Here is a 16,541-nt window from a genome sequence, read left to right as displayed (position 1 = left end):
CTGTGTATGTGTGTGGCAAGAAATAGAACGGCAGGGAAGGGATGGAGAGAGAGAGATCCAGGGAAGGAATTGGTCTAGAAGTTTCCAAGTGTTTGTATCTGGACATATTTTAATAGATTAAGTTTTAGTCATTTAGTTGGATATTTGATCTGTTCAGACAAATATATGTTCTGTGTGCATACCTAATCTTTCAATGGGTTAATTACACCTGGAAAAATTTCACCATTGCTGCTAGTGCAAACAAAAGCGGGAGTAAGTCCTGGGCCTTATGCTCACATGTTGAAGTGTCAGGTCACTGATGTTGGCTGAGATTGCACGCAGCCAGTCGGCACAGTCCTGGGAGGTGGAGAACTGAAGAACCCCTGTGCTGGCTCCATCCAGCGCCAGCACCTCAAATGCACTGGACCTGCAGCAGGAGAGAAAAAGCCAGGCAGGCAGTCAGCTGGGCGGGGAATGCCACCTGCTCCTTTCCCCGCAGCTGGGCCCAGGCACTTGCAGCACCTGCTGCGCGATGATGCTCAGCTGTGACACCCCTTGGGAAAGGCAGACAGTCCTAATCTTCTAGTCAACAGGCACAGTAGGCCAGCCTTACCAAAATGAAGATCCATGCTGAAGTCTCTCACTAAGAGCCCTGTCTAACTCGATAGGACGAAGGGGAGGAAGGCTTCTGAGACTTTCCATGTGTGAGCGGCTCTCAAGCCAGCCTCCCGTGTGAGCCATCTTTCTTTTTAAAAATTGGATAACCCTGACTGTCCCCACCTGTTAATTAGCACTTCTTGAATGAGACTGAAGCATTCAGTTATTTCCAGCTGATTTTTCAGCCTGGTGGACTATGAAGGGTGATTCTTTTGAAAGCTTCACCAGAGGATGAGGCTAAGGTGAAGGTGAGTTTAAGGGTGAAGGTGCAGGCGGCTGACAGGATGACATAGGGAGTGGGCCAGGCATGCTCATCACTGCCTCCACACCTGAGTTCCTAGTTGCTTCCTTCTGTTGTGTCTTCTTGGTAGAGCCATTTGTCTCTAACTCTTTCATTTCAAGGTTTCTTGTTCTGCATGACAAATTATTACTTTATATGGCGCTGGACAGCATCAAAAATTCGTCCTTGTGTTTATTTTGGACATTGCAAGGGCACAGACTTTTATTGTAACTGCACTGGGAGGTCACCGAGAGGCTCTGAGCAAAGAAATGGCACAATGAGAAATGGATGATAAATTTACAAAAAAAAAATGTGTTGTAAATGGGACAAAGAGACAGTGTGAAATATGAGAGAAGACTGTTAACTGCTGGAGTAGCCAGGCAAGGAAAGTGCTTCGGGAAGCCTGCCTGGGAAGGTAGGTGGCTCAGGAGTGGAAATTAGTGTAAAGCTTAGACTCAGATCACAGGAAAAAGAGGAATCAGCAGTGAATGCGAGGTTTAGCTGAACGCACAGAAGTACAGCTGTGTTGTTTCGCAGCTGTGCTGGAGTCACTGGACCCAGCATGTGAGGAAGGCCAGAGCAGGGACACAGTTCGGGCCATCTGTTTGGTTGTAATGTTTCCCAAGTAGAGCTGGGAGTGGGTGGTGGAACAGTCCAATGTTCTAGAGAGGGACACGACACGTCCTGTCTAGAAATAGAAAACATGAGCTGTCCACTGTGCAGGGTCAGGCTGTGCGAAGGAGAAATCTCACCAAGGAGCAACTTGGACAATGGGACAGCTGGAGAAAGGAGCAAGCAGCAGAGAGAACAGCAGGACGGACTGACTGGCAAAGCGGGAGGTGCTAACCTGGCATGCTTCCCCAAAATCCAGCTCCCTAAGAAAGGATTCTGCAACAGAAACAAGTGTTGGTACACTGACATTCTCTGCACACCAGATGTGAAGACTCCTACTGCCACCCAAAATAGAATAGATATTCGAACTAACAGATGTGTAAATCACAACACAAGAACACAAGAAACATGAAGAAGCAAGGCAATGGGGCTCTTCCAAAATACCAAAGATCTGCAACCACTGAACACACACACATTAAAGTAAGCAACATGCTAGACCAATATTCTAGTTTTCTGGTAAAAATAGTCAAGAGCCTGAAAGTGGTGATAAATTCAGTCTAAAACAGAGGGAAATGGACCTGGGCTCTATTCATCCTTCAGACAAACAAGAAAACAAGCAGACTCCAGGGCTCTGGTCCTCATTTGTCAGTGGGGAGTGTACCATCCATCCAGGGTGGTGCTTGAAGACCTATGCTGATGGAGTGGGGTCCAGCCCTTTGTCTGGATCTGAGTGGAATCTCAGTAAATAGTAGTAATGGGACCAAAAGTATTTGGACAGGATTTGATTATGCTTTGTGAAAATATTATGTAAAATATATTTGTACAGCAGGGAAAAACTATTGATTACAGACATGGGAGATGGCTGGAAATCAGCCATAGTATACTTGAGCTCTCACCTGAAATAGAGACTTCTGCTTCTCTTTCTCCAAGCTCTGGAATGCCATACACAGAGCCTTCTGCATCCAGGTGTCCTGAGACCCAAAGCCTTGTGCCTACTCCAGCAAGGCTGTACATGCCAAGACTTCCCTCTCCAAGGACAGGGCTGCTTCCAAGGAAGCTCTGACAGCCACCTGCATGGTCAGCAGCTGACTGCCATCTACTCTCACTGAGAGCCCATGTAAAGCCCATGGAAGGCTGAAAGAATAGTTGTATTTCAAGGAGCAACTTCTTCTGTCTTCTCTGGTGCTGATCATCCAGTACTACTGCCACATCCACGGCCATGTTAGTAGCAACATAACCTGATTGTGCCTTCATCAAATGAAAATCTGTTAGACTATGTCAAAGCCAGCTGAACGCAATGTATTGATGACACAGCATAGTTCAGTAATGGTGGTGGGATATGAATTGATCTGCCAACCCAAATTCATTTTTAAACCTTCATCCGTACTTGCATCATAATTCCTAAGCCTGTTATTTTATAACTTGTTCCACTGGAACATTATCTGACAAAACTTCATCAACAAATATGATGGCTTATTAAAGGGTCTTGTGTACCAGGGAAGTACACTGTCCAGATGCTCATGGAGCTGGGACAGACTATGATTCGTCCACACCGTGTACTTGGCCCAACGAAGAAACTAATCCTCTTGTCGTGTGTGCCTTTCTGCTTCATTTGGATACTGGAAGGAAATTGAAAACAAATTCTTAGTCCATGTGATGCTTAAACTCTGCTCCAAGGAGCCTTGGGCAATGCGTTCCAGCTAGTGTTCTATTGATTTTTATAGAGGTGAGACAGTGAGTAAAGAATTTCACTGGGTGCAGTGGGCAGAGGCAGGGAGATCAGCTCAAGGCCAGCTCAGCTGGAGGTATGTGAGGCCCTGTCTCGAGGGAATCCCCAGGTAGCTAAAAATAAAGGCAAGGATACAAAACTCTATGCCAATCTCCTATTTCTGCCTTTTAAAAAAATGATTGAAAATGTTGGGTATGTACATGTGATCACCCACATGTGTGGGTGGGTACCCTTAAAGGCCAGAAGTGGGTACTGGATCACCTGTAGCTGGAGTTAGGTGCTTGGAATTTCTGCAGTGTTCTTGTGTATTTTCAAACAGATCAACAACGTGTAAATAATTATTATGCTTTTCAAATAAAAGTATGCTAATTCTCTTTGTATTTCTTCATAAGTCTTTGAAGTAATAGATTTAATGATATGAGAGGGACAATTGAAGACATTTTACACATCTTACAAACAATGGTATTTAAAATAAACAATAAAAAGAGGCAGCTGGCAGATACCCTTTCTTTGTAATAAACACAGTGGGTCAGTTTTCAAACATTGCAATGATGTTATTTTCACCCTCTGAGGAAGGGGCTGCTATTACTGAGATTCAGAAACTGAGCTTGTACTATTAATCACGTACCCAAGTTTCCTCATAAGGCCTGGCTAGCAAAGGTAAGGACCTATAGTCACTGTCAGCAGAAAGGAGGAGATGTTGGCTCCAGCCCTCTCTTAGTGCCTGATATTAAAGACATCTGATCTGGAGGAACTCTAAGATCCCTGTGCTCTGAAACCATGGCAACTGCTGTTTCCAAGAGCACATGGCTCATTCTTCCACAACCTCACTATTCATTTGAACCTGGTTTCTGATTTGCGTTTAGTAATAATAACTGCATTGGCTATGATGGCTAGTGGCTGTCATTTTACTTTTTCCTTCTGGGACAGGACCACAGCTGTAGACTGAAGATGCAATGGTAGTCATGCTGCAACCTGGAAAAGCTTGGCAGGTGTTTGAACCTGTCTTACAGGGAAAAAACAAAAACAAAAACAAAAACCCTCTATGCCAGAAAACTGCTTGGCTGGGAGAACCCTCTACTATTTGAGGACCACATCTACACTGATCAGGAAGCAGAGTGCATTTGCAAGGGACAGCTTGAGGGGTCTCCTCTTAGCTCCACATGCAGAAAACAGTTCACTTTAAAGAAGAAACCTGGGTAGAAAGTCCCTGAGAGAGACTTGGTCTTCTTGGGTGACAGGCCAAAGGTGTGTCAACGTTGGCGTACTTTTACCCAGAAGGAGCTCCATTACCACTTTCTACATGTGAGATCACAGTGAGAAGATGGCAAATCCAGCAGAGGGTCACCAGGACCAGTCTCCATCCCTGACCTGGGACTCCACACTCCAGGGTGAGAGGCAGATCATTGATGCTGTCAGACAACTGGACTGTGTAGCTTTGTCACAGCAGCCAGCCCTGGGGGTTTAGACTGTCTCTAATGAGCCAGATTAACCCGTGTTCAGAGCCTCTAGAACCTTCTCCATCTTCTTTCCCAGACAAAGCTCTGTACCTGGTGTTAATTTTCCTGGATAAGAACCAGTGACTGGATCTTGTCTTTACTGCTGTGAACCCCGCCCCCCCCCCCCCCCCCCGCCCCACACACACATTCTGTGGTTTCTTCGTTTTATTGAAAAGATGAAGGTGCTGGTAAACTGAGGACAGACCATCAAGATAAAACGACTTTGCCCACAGCAGTGAGTCAGAGTGGAGAAGTCAGATGCCTCCGCCACTGATGGAGACAAAAGATGTGTGAGCACAGCGGGCAGCCAGGAGCACGCTCTGGGGAGAAAGGCATGCACACTGTTTTGCTTCTTTCATCTGTTATGATTCAATTCTTCCAACTTTAAAACCTCTTCCTATTTATTTTCATTTCAGATCTTGAGAGCCTATTAAATCTCTACACACAAAGGAAAGGGGAATCAACTTAGCGCTCCAATGGGAAGACTTGTGATGCGTTTATCTTGCTCAGCTAAGGAGTGATCTTTGTGTCTGAAAGTGGAGGCTTCTGTATCCATCAACACACAGGGAGCTAATACTAATCCCTCAGAGTCAAGATGAGCAATCCTCAGAGATAGAAATGAAAGATTCTACAGGAGAAACTGACATTTGATGCAGGGGGAGAGGCAGACAGAGAAGTGAAAAGATATGTGCAAGTCACATCGGGAAGAAAGACGACTGGTTGGGGCAGCAGGGCAGGGATGTGGACATGGCTGATGGGATGGTAGCAGAAACATTTTGCTTCTGCACTTAACCCCAAGTCAATATAGACTCAACTTAGGACAGTTATACCCAAGCGGTCACTAGCCAAGGCAGTAGTGATGGAGTCCAGTGGAAGAGTCCGTAGCTTCCACAGACTACTGATTCATTTAAGTGCCCATGAGCAGCTGTAGCACAGTGGGTGTCAGGAGCCCATGTAGCAAGGCATTATCTCTGTCAGTCTTCTGTCTATAAAATGAGGTTCTCTGTGGATGTATAGACAGTTCCCTGCAATTCTGTCACCTGTTTGCTGCTGGCAAGGGTGTGAGGCGCCCAGGCAGAGAAAAGCCCTTCCTGGATAGGATGGGACACAGTGCAGGGGAGGAGAAGAAAAGCTACGCAGCTGCTCTACCTGCAAGGCATGCAACACAACTATGTGGCATCAACAGAGGACTCCACGGTCTTGGGGAAGATAAGGCCTGATGTTTCTCTCTTCTCATTGCCGACCTCCAGAATAAACATTCTGCTAGACTAGGATCACAGGGCCCCGGTACTGACAATTCCCCATGCAGACTTGACCTTCACGGTTGCTCACTATAATCCTTAATCTCACAGCAGGCCTCTCCTCCTACTGAGATGTGTGGTGTGTAGTGCTCTTCTCCTGCACCCTACCTGAAGCTGGTACTCTCGGCTCACAGGCATTGAGAACACTATACTGTGGGAGGCCTTGACTGCCTGACACATTCTATAGAGAGGCTTTTTTTTTTTAATTTTGGAATGAGTGTTTAAACACAGCACCATCCTTTGCAAAACAGATCAAAGCATTTATCAGGATAATTGTGACTTGTACTATCACTTCGCAACACGTGCTTTATCCGCAACATGCCTAGTTCCGTGTTGACTCCACAAAGTCCATCTGGTCCTCACTGGTTCTTCTTATATAAGGCGAGCATGTCAAAACAAATGGGGTTTCATCCTAAGTTATGAAACAAAACCTCATTGTTATTTTCAGAATCTGAACAGATGGGGCAACAAGGACCCACAGCTGTAGTCTTTACTTCTTTCCACTCTTTCCTCCTTTCCCTTCTGCCCCACCCCCACCCCTCCCTGATGTGCAGAAAGACCAAGGTCAATGACTCCTTATCCCTTTCAAGGCCAGCATAAAGCAAGAGGTGTGGAAATGGGTCCTCTGAATGGGAGGATAGAGACTGTGCCTCCTGAAAAGGTCGTATGACACAGGGTGATGGGTAAGTGTGGGCTCCTGCACTGTTGAGCTTAGGGTATTAGGGTTCTCCAGAGAAAGAGAACCAATAAAAAGAATGTGTATATACATGTATACGGACATATATATGCATATGTGTGTACATAATAGTAAATGTTTATCTGCTGCCAAGGGTAGTTATTAGATTGCCTTGCAATGTCTGGACTAGGTAGTCCAGCAATGGCTACACTCAGAAGAGGCTGAGGACCAAGTCACTACTGAGCTCATGAAGATGGATGCCTTACTCTGCTGTATTACAGACCTTCCCAGAGGCACATCTCTACAGACATACAGATGATAGATCTAGTCAAGCTGACAATGAAGATGAACTGATCTGCTTTGGGGTCCATCACTCAAATCTGAACTTCCTTCCTTCATTTTGGTTTTAAGTTCCTCACACCCCTCATTGGCTCAAGGCGGCTCTCAGCTCCTTGGTACCTAGTTAGGCTTCTGATTGCTGTCAAAAAAAACCATCTCAGGAAACCGACAAGTGTCCATCTTGCCTCTGATTCTCTCTGTTCAGCAAGAACAAAGTGTGGGTGGGAGCCTCTGCAGGCAGCCCCATCAGAAGAGCCCCTGGAGGGCACCTGTGGGCAAGCGCAGGTCGCAGTCCTGCGTGTGTCTCTCTTCTCATAAGCCCAGCCCATAGCTCTCTTCTTACACCACCTCCCTCTGGGCTTTACAGCCCCTCTGCTCAGTTCTAAGCTTCTTTATTGTTAGAAAGATTGTCGATGGCATGCATATCGCTCTTGCTTTTTAGCCTTGATGGTGAACCAGCTAGACCCATGCCTTGATCTTAGCCTAGCATGAACTCAAACAGTGACCATGTAAGCCAGGATGGATTCCAGCTAAGAGACAGTGACTGTCATATGTCAGCTGCCGTGCTTCTACTGATTTGCTCCACAGCACAAAATCAGTGTGGTAAAGCTAAGTAAAAGGTTGGTCTTATTCACTCCACAAATAGCTTGCCTTCTTGATTGCATCAGTAGTCAAACTGTACCTATGAGAGAGGCATCTTGGCAGCTAACTCAGGATTCAGAGTTGCATCGTGGGCTGAGAAGTCTGCAGTACAGCATGGCTGTAGTGCCAGAGGCATCTTCCTGTATGTACAGAGATGATCCTGCTCTGTCCTCTGCTGAGGCCCTCTGAGAACATGCTGTGTATGGTGATGTATTAGTTTCATATCACTCATACTCTTACTGGACAATTAATTTCTCTTTTGTGTGGTGTAATTTAAAAACAGTCTTGTTCCCCAAAGGGCTTGGTTGCATCCATACCTGGCACAAAGCCTGTTCTGAAACTACCCAGCAAGATACAGGTCTCCCGCCAGGGCTATAGAAGGTCTGATCATCTGAGAGTTTCCCCATAACTCAGTGTAGTCTCTTAGCTGTGGGCCCAGCTCTATCCTACAAACACATGGGCATAGAGTGAGACATGGCCAGCCATACCAGGACCTTCTCATAGCAGATGCTGAATGGTCCTTGAGTATCCTCTTTGGGCTATGGCCCAGGAACAAAGCAACCCACATGGGACACCCACCTACTTCTGACACAGGGTCAGGCCTGTTGATAATAGTTCCCAGAAGATCTTGATATGTCTGGAGCTCAGGAGAACACCTCCCATTTTTAGTCTGGGAGCATTTATATCCAGCCAAAGTTCCACAGGGTGATACTTCTGAAGTCTCTAGGGCAGACCTGTCTGCCACTGTCCTATGGTAAATCCTCTGTGATTCAAAGACATGGATCTGAGTTCTAGTTCTTCTTGGCTATGCACTGAAAGGCTTGCCTCTGCAAGACTGGAAGGAAATATCTCACACAGTGCTTTCCAGAATCTTGAGGTAGCCCTACACTTAGGCTCCAGTTCCTTTCAGGCACAGAACAAAGTGGTGGTGGCCCATCCAGGAATCCTGCTAGCATGTCATCAGTGTCACCTAGAAACCCAGAAGAAGACATTCCATTCAATGAACCCAATACCAGGTTTGCAGTATGAAATGCCTAACACCAGCCCCATAGAACTCAGTCCTGGGGAAGTACATCCTATCCACGGTAAAATAGGACGCATGCTCCTTAGAACTCGGATGTCCATCAACTGTGGCTTCCACTGCAGAGGCAGTTTAAACAGCTGACTTCATTGTGCAAAAGACAGAATTAGTGAAGTCAAATGCAGGTTGTTTTTAATAAGATGATTAGAGGGAAAAGCAAGCAAGCAAAAAAAAAAAAAAAAAAAAAAAAAAAAAAAAAAAGAGTAGCTCACGATGGACAGAAGGGAAACCTTCAGATAAATCCTATAGGAATTCCTGAAGGAAAGAAGCAACAGCCAGAATGTGTCTGGAAATAGCTAGAATCTTGGGAGATGTATAGAAATCCAGATCCAGAAATCTTGAAATATCCCTCAGAGCAATTAACTCAAACCAGCCAGCCAGCCAGCCATATTAATCAAGTTCTCAAAAAGGAGAATTCGGAAGCAGCAAACGAGAAGGTAAATATCATATATAAGGGAACAGCCTTCAAATTCTTAGTCAAATTCTCAGGGGAAACCAAGCATGTCCGGAGGGAGTTTATAGAAGAAAAAGAAATGCCAATTGGGAATACAATGCCTGGCAAGGTTGTCCTTTAGACTTAGGCTGAAGGATTTTATCACCACGACAACCACAATAGTACTAAAAGGATTCGTCAATCTGTTAGGAACAAAACGCTAAATAATGCGCAAAATGTATGAACGTGAGTGCTTGGCAGCTTTGTCCCAGGGTTGACGGTGCCTGCCAGCATGTGGCCTCGATAAAAGAAGAGGTCTGAGAGAAAAACAGCAAATGTCTGCCTTCACTTCCTCCTATGGGGGTGTGCTTACCACTGCTGCTTCGGCCCTCCACTGGCATTGAACTCCAGCTTCTTCATCCTATCCACGTAAGTTAAATGCCAGCGACTCTCCAGGGAACTCCTGGTTTTTTATACTGCATGGGACTTCTGAGGCCTCTGGCTTCATGGTCTGTGCAGCTACCAGGCCCTATGTATCTCTAGTGTGCAGAAAGACACTGTAATATCCTGTCCCCAGTGTGTATGCCAACCTAATAAATTCCCTTTATAACACACACACACATACACACACACACACATACACACACACTCACACACATGCACATGCACAGACCACATATGTTCAAGATCTTTAACAGTAGCAACAATGTCAACGTGAGAACTTGCAGGGGCCACTGTGGCTCATTCTCCCCACAATTGTTTGTGCAGACAGACATGTCTCAGTTTACATAGAGGAGAAACTAAAACTATCACTTGTGTGAATGTGTGTGTGTGTGTGTGTGTGTGTGTGTGTGTGTGTGTGTGCGTGCCCAGTCAAATAAAAACAATAAAAATAGATAAGAAACAAATAAAGGAAAGGCAACTAAAAACATAATAAAACTAAAACTTGGTACTTTGAAAAGATAAAATTAATAAAAATTTAGAAAGATTTTAAAAAAGAGAGGAGTTTCAAGTCAGAAATGAACAAGAAGATATTGCAAATGGCTATAGGAACAGAAAAGATCATGTGCGGCAACTGGGGACATTTTATACCAATGATTTGGATAATCTCAAACGTTAAAATAATCTAGGAGATAAGTTCCTAGAAACATACAGATGACCAAGACTCGCTATGAGTTATAGTGAGACAGAAAATTTTATTGAGCCAATAAGGAGGCTGGGCCAAGAGCATCAAAGAAAATGTGGGGGTCTGGTGGCATTACTGAGTTCTACAAAACACTCAGAAAAGAAATAACACCGTCACTTCTCAAACTTTTCCAAATGACTGAAGAAAATACACACATCTAAGGTAATTTCATCATCATTTGTCTGACCCCAGAGCCAGACAAAGACACTCCAAGGAAGGAAAACTACTATGAGGAACACATGAACATTAACAAACAAATTCAATAGAATAATAAATGACCATTTATGTGGCCAGCTGCAATTTGTCCTTGAGACAAAGGGATAGTTAAGCACACATAATAATCAGGGCACACCAGGCCAAAAGACTGAAGGGTAAAAATACATGATCATTTCAGTGGAGACATAAACATTTGACAAAATTCAAAACCACCTCAAAACAAATTTCTCAAAAAAAAATTGAGCATGGATTATACCTCAACAAAACCAAGGAACATAAAAACAAAAACAAACAAACAAACAAACAAACAAAAAACCCACAGCACACACTCAGTAATGAAATGATGAAAATTTCCTTTATAATAGGGAACAAGAGAAGGACGTCTAGTCTCACTGTCACTATTTGGCATAGTGTTGGGAGTACTGAACAGCAAATATGCAAGAAAAAAAAAAGGAAATCTATATACATACATTTAGGAAGGAAGAAATGGAATTGTCTCTGCTGATTACTTGATCTTATACACATAAAACACTACAAAGACTTCACACACACACACACACACACATAGTACACACAAGCCATTCAAACTGACACATGGATTCACAACGGCTAGAAGATACAAAATCAATATACATAATTTAGTAGTGTTTCTGAACACTTGGAACAAACTGCATAGGAAGAAATTAAGAGAACTAATCCCCTTTGTAATAATGCCCTTTGCAAAATAATAAAATAGGAGTAAGTTTAAGGAAGTTCAGGATATAACTATTGAAACCTATACAACACTGATGAAGGAAATTAAAGAAGTCTGAGATAGACATAATTACACTGAGTTTCATGGATTAGGAAAATTAATATTATGAAATGTCCACATTACAATAAGCACCCTCATTAGGGGCTAAACTCCTGTAATGCCTGTTCTAGGAGGTCCGGCACCCTCTTTTGGTCTCTGCTGGTACCTACACCCATTTGTGCCCACACTTACCAAATAATAAAAGATTCATTTTTTTGCATAAATTGCATATGCATGTGGAGAGTCTGTGTGGGCATGTGTAAGTGAGTGCAGTTGCCCGTGGAAGCCAGAAGGCAGAACCTGGTGCTGGAGTTACTTATAAGATACTCAGTGTGGGTGTTGGGGGTCAAACTTATTCCTCTGGAAGAGCAGTATAGGTCCTTAACCACTAAGCTGTCTCTCCACTCCTAACAAAAAATATTAAGGTGATTATCCTAATTTAGTCATCACATATGATATGTGTTGAAATATCACACTGAGCTCCATCAATACATAAATCATTATGTATCAATAAGAAAGAAGCCTGGAAACACATATGTGCTCACACCACTCATCACACAGTGCAACTCCATGCATACACTATAATCATACCAGATAGCAAACAGTACACACACACACACACACACACACACACACACACACACACACACACACACACATTTCATGACAGACAAAGCTTAATTTACAAGATGTTTATGCTATGCCTTTTCTAACTGAAGCTGGTCATTGTTCCTTGTATCTGGCTGTCTCAAAACTCAAGCAATGAGCCCGGGCCTCTCAGCTTACCCAGAAGAAGGGTACAGGAACCTTCACAGATGCATCTTGAAATTACATAATTAACAGGGCTTCCAAACTAGTGGCATTTATGGACTACAGGAGCTGGCCTAAGTCTCTTACTAGATTACCATAATAAAGAAAATCAAAATCTCCAAGTTTAGATGGCTTTGCAGTATCTTTTTATAATTTAGAGAAGTGTACACTCTTTTATAATTGAACCTATTCTGTTGAAATTTATTTAAAGCTGAAGACAGACTTTTGACTTCTTGAACTATTCCTTGATCATTGACAATTACACTTGTATTTTGTTGTTGTTTGTTTTGTTTTGTTTTTTTAACTAAATCAGCCACTCCAACAGCTTCTGTATCCCTTTCCTCTTGGTGGCCAATACTTCCTCAAAGGCTACCCTGTAGAGACAGTGTGGGAAGACACCGAAATAGTGGATGAAACGGGTATAAAGTGGGATTTGCCAGCCTTTCCCACAATATTGAGTTCACTGCCTTTCCCCCCAATGCCAGTTTCATCAGTTTCCCCTGCTTCCACTGTGGGTCACATACCTGAGCTTTTCTGTTCCAGCTTTGTATCTGGAGATCCGAGCCATGGACAAAGGGACTGACAAGGTGTCTAGCCAACGCTTCTCATACTTTGGTTCATTAGCTATGGGTGAGGAAGGTGATGATGGAGCCTGTGCAAAATAAGTAAGAGTCAGTCATCACAGGTCCAGGCACCATACTGTCCTCTGGAGAGGCTTACAGGCAGCCGGGGTACCCATCCCACAAAACTCACATCAACCTACTTCAACTGATGAAAACACTCAAGGTAAGTTCTCAGGGACGGAGAAAGCAGCAAGTCATGTTTGAATATAATAGCTTTTTAAAATATGTTTTTCATAACATTTTGTGTAAAAGGGAAGAAGGCTACTGTGTGCGTGTGTGTGTGTGTGTGTGTGTGTGTGTGTGTGTGTGTGTGTGTGTGTGTGTGTTGGCAGGTGGGGGAGCTTCATTTGGAGGAGGACCTCACACTATGACAGATCTTCCTTAGCTTAAAAATATGGAACCTTAAGAGGAAGTTGGTCAAAACGAGGTGAGCTAAGGGGTATCAGACCAGTTAATGTGGGCATAGATGAAATTGCTTCTGCCAATGTCAAATGAATCCCAGCTGTGAGACATACTTCTAGGCCAATATCAGGCATGGTAGGTCTGTGTTTCTTTGTTAGACATTCAGAAAGATGTGCAGTCATACCTCTTCTTGACCTGAGAGGGACACACAGTCCCTAAGGGAGTGACTGTAAGTCTTTCCATTTGATTTCAGCCTCAGACAATAGGTACTTTTGAAGGGAACTGTAGCTGAACTTTATCTAATGGAAATGGGCAAATGTTGACTCATAAAATGTCCTTGTAATACAAGTTTTAAAAGAATTGCAGTCTCTGGCCCAATAAGCATAATCCAACAAAATAATCAAGTCCCTGGGTCTAGAGAGGGTAGGAAGCCAGACCAGCCACTTAGCTACAAGTGTGAGGCACTTCTGATGAGAAAGGAACAGAGCAGGACTCTCAAGGGCTGGGACACACTCTAATCCAGGGCCTGGCTATTTATGCGTACCCATTTGAGAGTCACTGTGGAGAGAAGGACATTCTCCCTTCTCCCCTTCTCCCTTCATGAGAGAGTATTTACTGTGATCAACCTGGCACATGTTCTGTGTCTTCTCCATTGGTCTTAGGTGTTCAAATGAACTGTCTGAGAGTCACACTGAGCCACTCTCCTGAGCCAGGAGCCTTACCACACAGGTCTGGTTTTGGTGAAGTTACTTGGTCCACTTGCCTGGTCCTGAGGCCAAAGAGATATATCTTTGGAGATGTGGAAAGAAGACAAGAATACTGCCAATAGGGAGGCAGGCTGTAAGCTTGTGGAGAAGTCTAATTACCCTAGGCTGTGCCCACAAGTCCTCTCCCATGTGGTGGGATAGGACCTGGGCATGGGAGTGTACCTCATAGACTGTGAAATGGCACTGTTTTAGAAGCTTACCCCTGGGCACTGCTAACAGACAGCAAGGAAGCTTCAAAAAAAAAAAACCTGAGGGACTCAGTGTGGGCAGATGTCAACAGAGTGGGCACCCTTCAAAAGAACAGATTCTGAAGAGCCTCTGGGGCCAACCACACCAAGCAGACAGTTGAACCCCTCCAGCCCTCCCCAGTGTGCAGATTACTTAATGAAATAAAACACTTTCCTAGGGAAGAGATGACCAGGATGAGGTACAAATCCACAAATACCAGGCACAACAGCTGTGATACAATAATTATGAATGAACAATTGGATTTGCCTCCTTGCATTGTATCCAAAAGGGTCACACGGCGGAGGGCCCTGCCAGACTTCCTGTTCTGCATTCTCAATCAACTACTATGCCCTGATAATTATTCAGGAAATAGGAAGCAGGCATTGTTGGTGAAAAGAAGAATGTGCTAGCAAGAACGGTAGCTGCTGCAAGTGTGTTTTTCTTCTTAGCACATATGGGTTAACGGAAATGCTTTAGACTTTCTTCTCAACCCAGAAATCCAGAAGAATGAAAACTGTGTTGAGCATTATGATTCTTTAGGGCAAATTCATACAAGTCTCATGTCCAACTGCATCGGGCTGGACCAGCAACGCTCATGAATATTAGACGAGATGGTACCCCCTGAACCTGCTTCCTAGTTGGCAAAGGCACGTTCTTCATCCTGAGACAGTGGCTTTTATAAGCACCTGAGAAACATTTATCTACCAGGGAGGATGAATGCTGGCATGAAAACCTCACATCAGAAGATGTGCCAGTGCAAGAACTCCTGACGCGTTCTGCAACTGTGATGAGAAAGGTAAGGTTCTAAGGCGCCAGCTCTCTGGGTACTCAGCTGGATGTCGAGAGAGTCAGCTATGCCTCCACTCCAAGCACAGAGAAGCCTCGAAGTCATCCAGCTGCACAGCTACCATCTATCTGTCTCTGATGCCTTGGTTCCCTCCCCTACCATTGCCCTAAGCAGCCTTTTCACTGTGCACTTGTATCTGAGGATTCAGCTAGATTATGGAGATCCTAGCTTTCCTGGCTCTCTTTTGTCACTCTGATAGGTTTTTTTTTTCTGCTTTGTCACATAGTCCAGCTAAATCAGAAGTCTGCACCTGTCCCCTTGCCTTTGGAAGTCAGCAGAATAGTACATTGTTTCTATTCCATTGTCCCAATATAGACACTGCCACCCGCCCCTGACCCTGACCCTGGGAGGCTGGGGAGGCTTTCTTGTCACCTGCTGGCAGTCTTCAACCACCTGGCTCCTGTTGCTTGAAGGCAAACGCCTGGCCTTATGCAGCTGAGTGCTCTTTAATCTGATACCTCCTGTCATCTGGAATTTTCTTGTCTGAGAATTGTGCTATACAGGAAGCCTGGGTTGGCTGTCTGTTTGACAGCATGTAGCATACTGACTTTATAACCTCACCGTACATATGAACCACACAGGCAAGTTCTCAAAGACAAGCCCCTCAGGGCAGTTTCAGTGAAATTCAGTCTATTGACACTGAATGTGACCCTGGACTCTGCTTTAAGTATCCGTGTTACTGTGACACTGCAGTGTTGTCCAGCACTGTGGAATGCTGCCTTGGTGCAGCTGTGACTCTGAGTGGGTCCCTCTACTCCTTCTGTACCTTGCTTTGCCATGAGGAAGAAGTTTGTCCCCACCCTTCCATGTTTGTGAGTTGTAGCATTAACATAATTTTATAAACAAATTTTAACTCAGTGTTCCCACTCATTAGAATAAAATGCAATCATTAACGATGTTTCAAATATTTCTACCTTGGAGATGTGCACCAAGTTATATTGCCTGGAGTCTGGCTGGTAAAGCCACAGCAAATCGAGCCAGCCAGGTAGCATCTGGTACCTTGTCCCTAAGCCATGTCCTGTCCTTCCTTCATCTGAGCACAGTGTGTGACTTCCTGCCATACCCAGGTGCTGGTAAAAAACACTCAGCACTCACAGGTGATGCTCCATAACTTCTTTTTTTGTAATGCTAATTTCCATAAAAATCATTTTTTAAAAGCACCAGATAAGTGTCTGAGGACTTGCTAAAGGTATGGTTTGTGGACATTCTGACATAATATGTTTCTAAAGTTCATTATTCAGTCGAGATTACCAAGAAGAGAGCATGGAAAGTGTCAGTTTGAACACACACACACACACACACACACACACACACACACACATACATACACACACACACACACACACACACACACACAAATATCCAACAGAGCTTTTGATGTGGTATGTGTATTTCTTGCACGAAGCTCATTATGAATTGCTACCATATCTTGATGTTGTTG

General features: G+C 44.2%; 1 protein-coding gene across 3 annotated transcripts in view; it reads right to left on the bottom strand.

Moving 5' to 3' along the window:
* The window catches only part of SNTG2 (syntrophin gamma 2), a 206,709-nt gene that overhangs the window by 72,417 nt on the left and 117,751 nt on the right, over positions 1–16,541 (bottom strand). For all 3 annotated transcript variants that reach the window (XM_084791712.1, XM_084791713.1, XM_084791714.1), the window contains exons 9-10: positions 12,758–12,885; positions 277–406 (exon numbers count right to left, since the gene is read on the bottom strand). In XM_084791712.1, the coding sequence (XP_084647838.1) occupies positions 277–406; positions 12,758–12,885 (258 nt within the window). The remainder of the gene's footprint in view (positions 1–276; positions 407–12,757; positions 12,886–16,541) is intronic.

The sequence above is a fragment of the Acomys minous genome (assembly GCF_964271855.1).
Source record: "Acomys minous genome assembly, chromosome: 8".
Taxonomy (NCBI): Eukaryota; Metazoa; Chordata; class Mammalia; order Rodentia; family Muridae; genus Acomys; species Acomys minous.
This window is presented reverse-complemented; position numbering and strand designations above follow the sequence as displayed.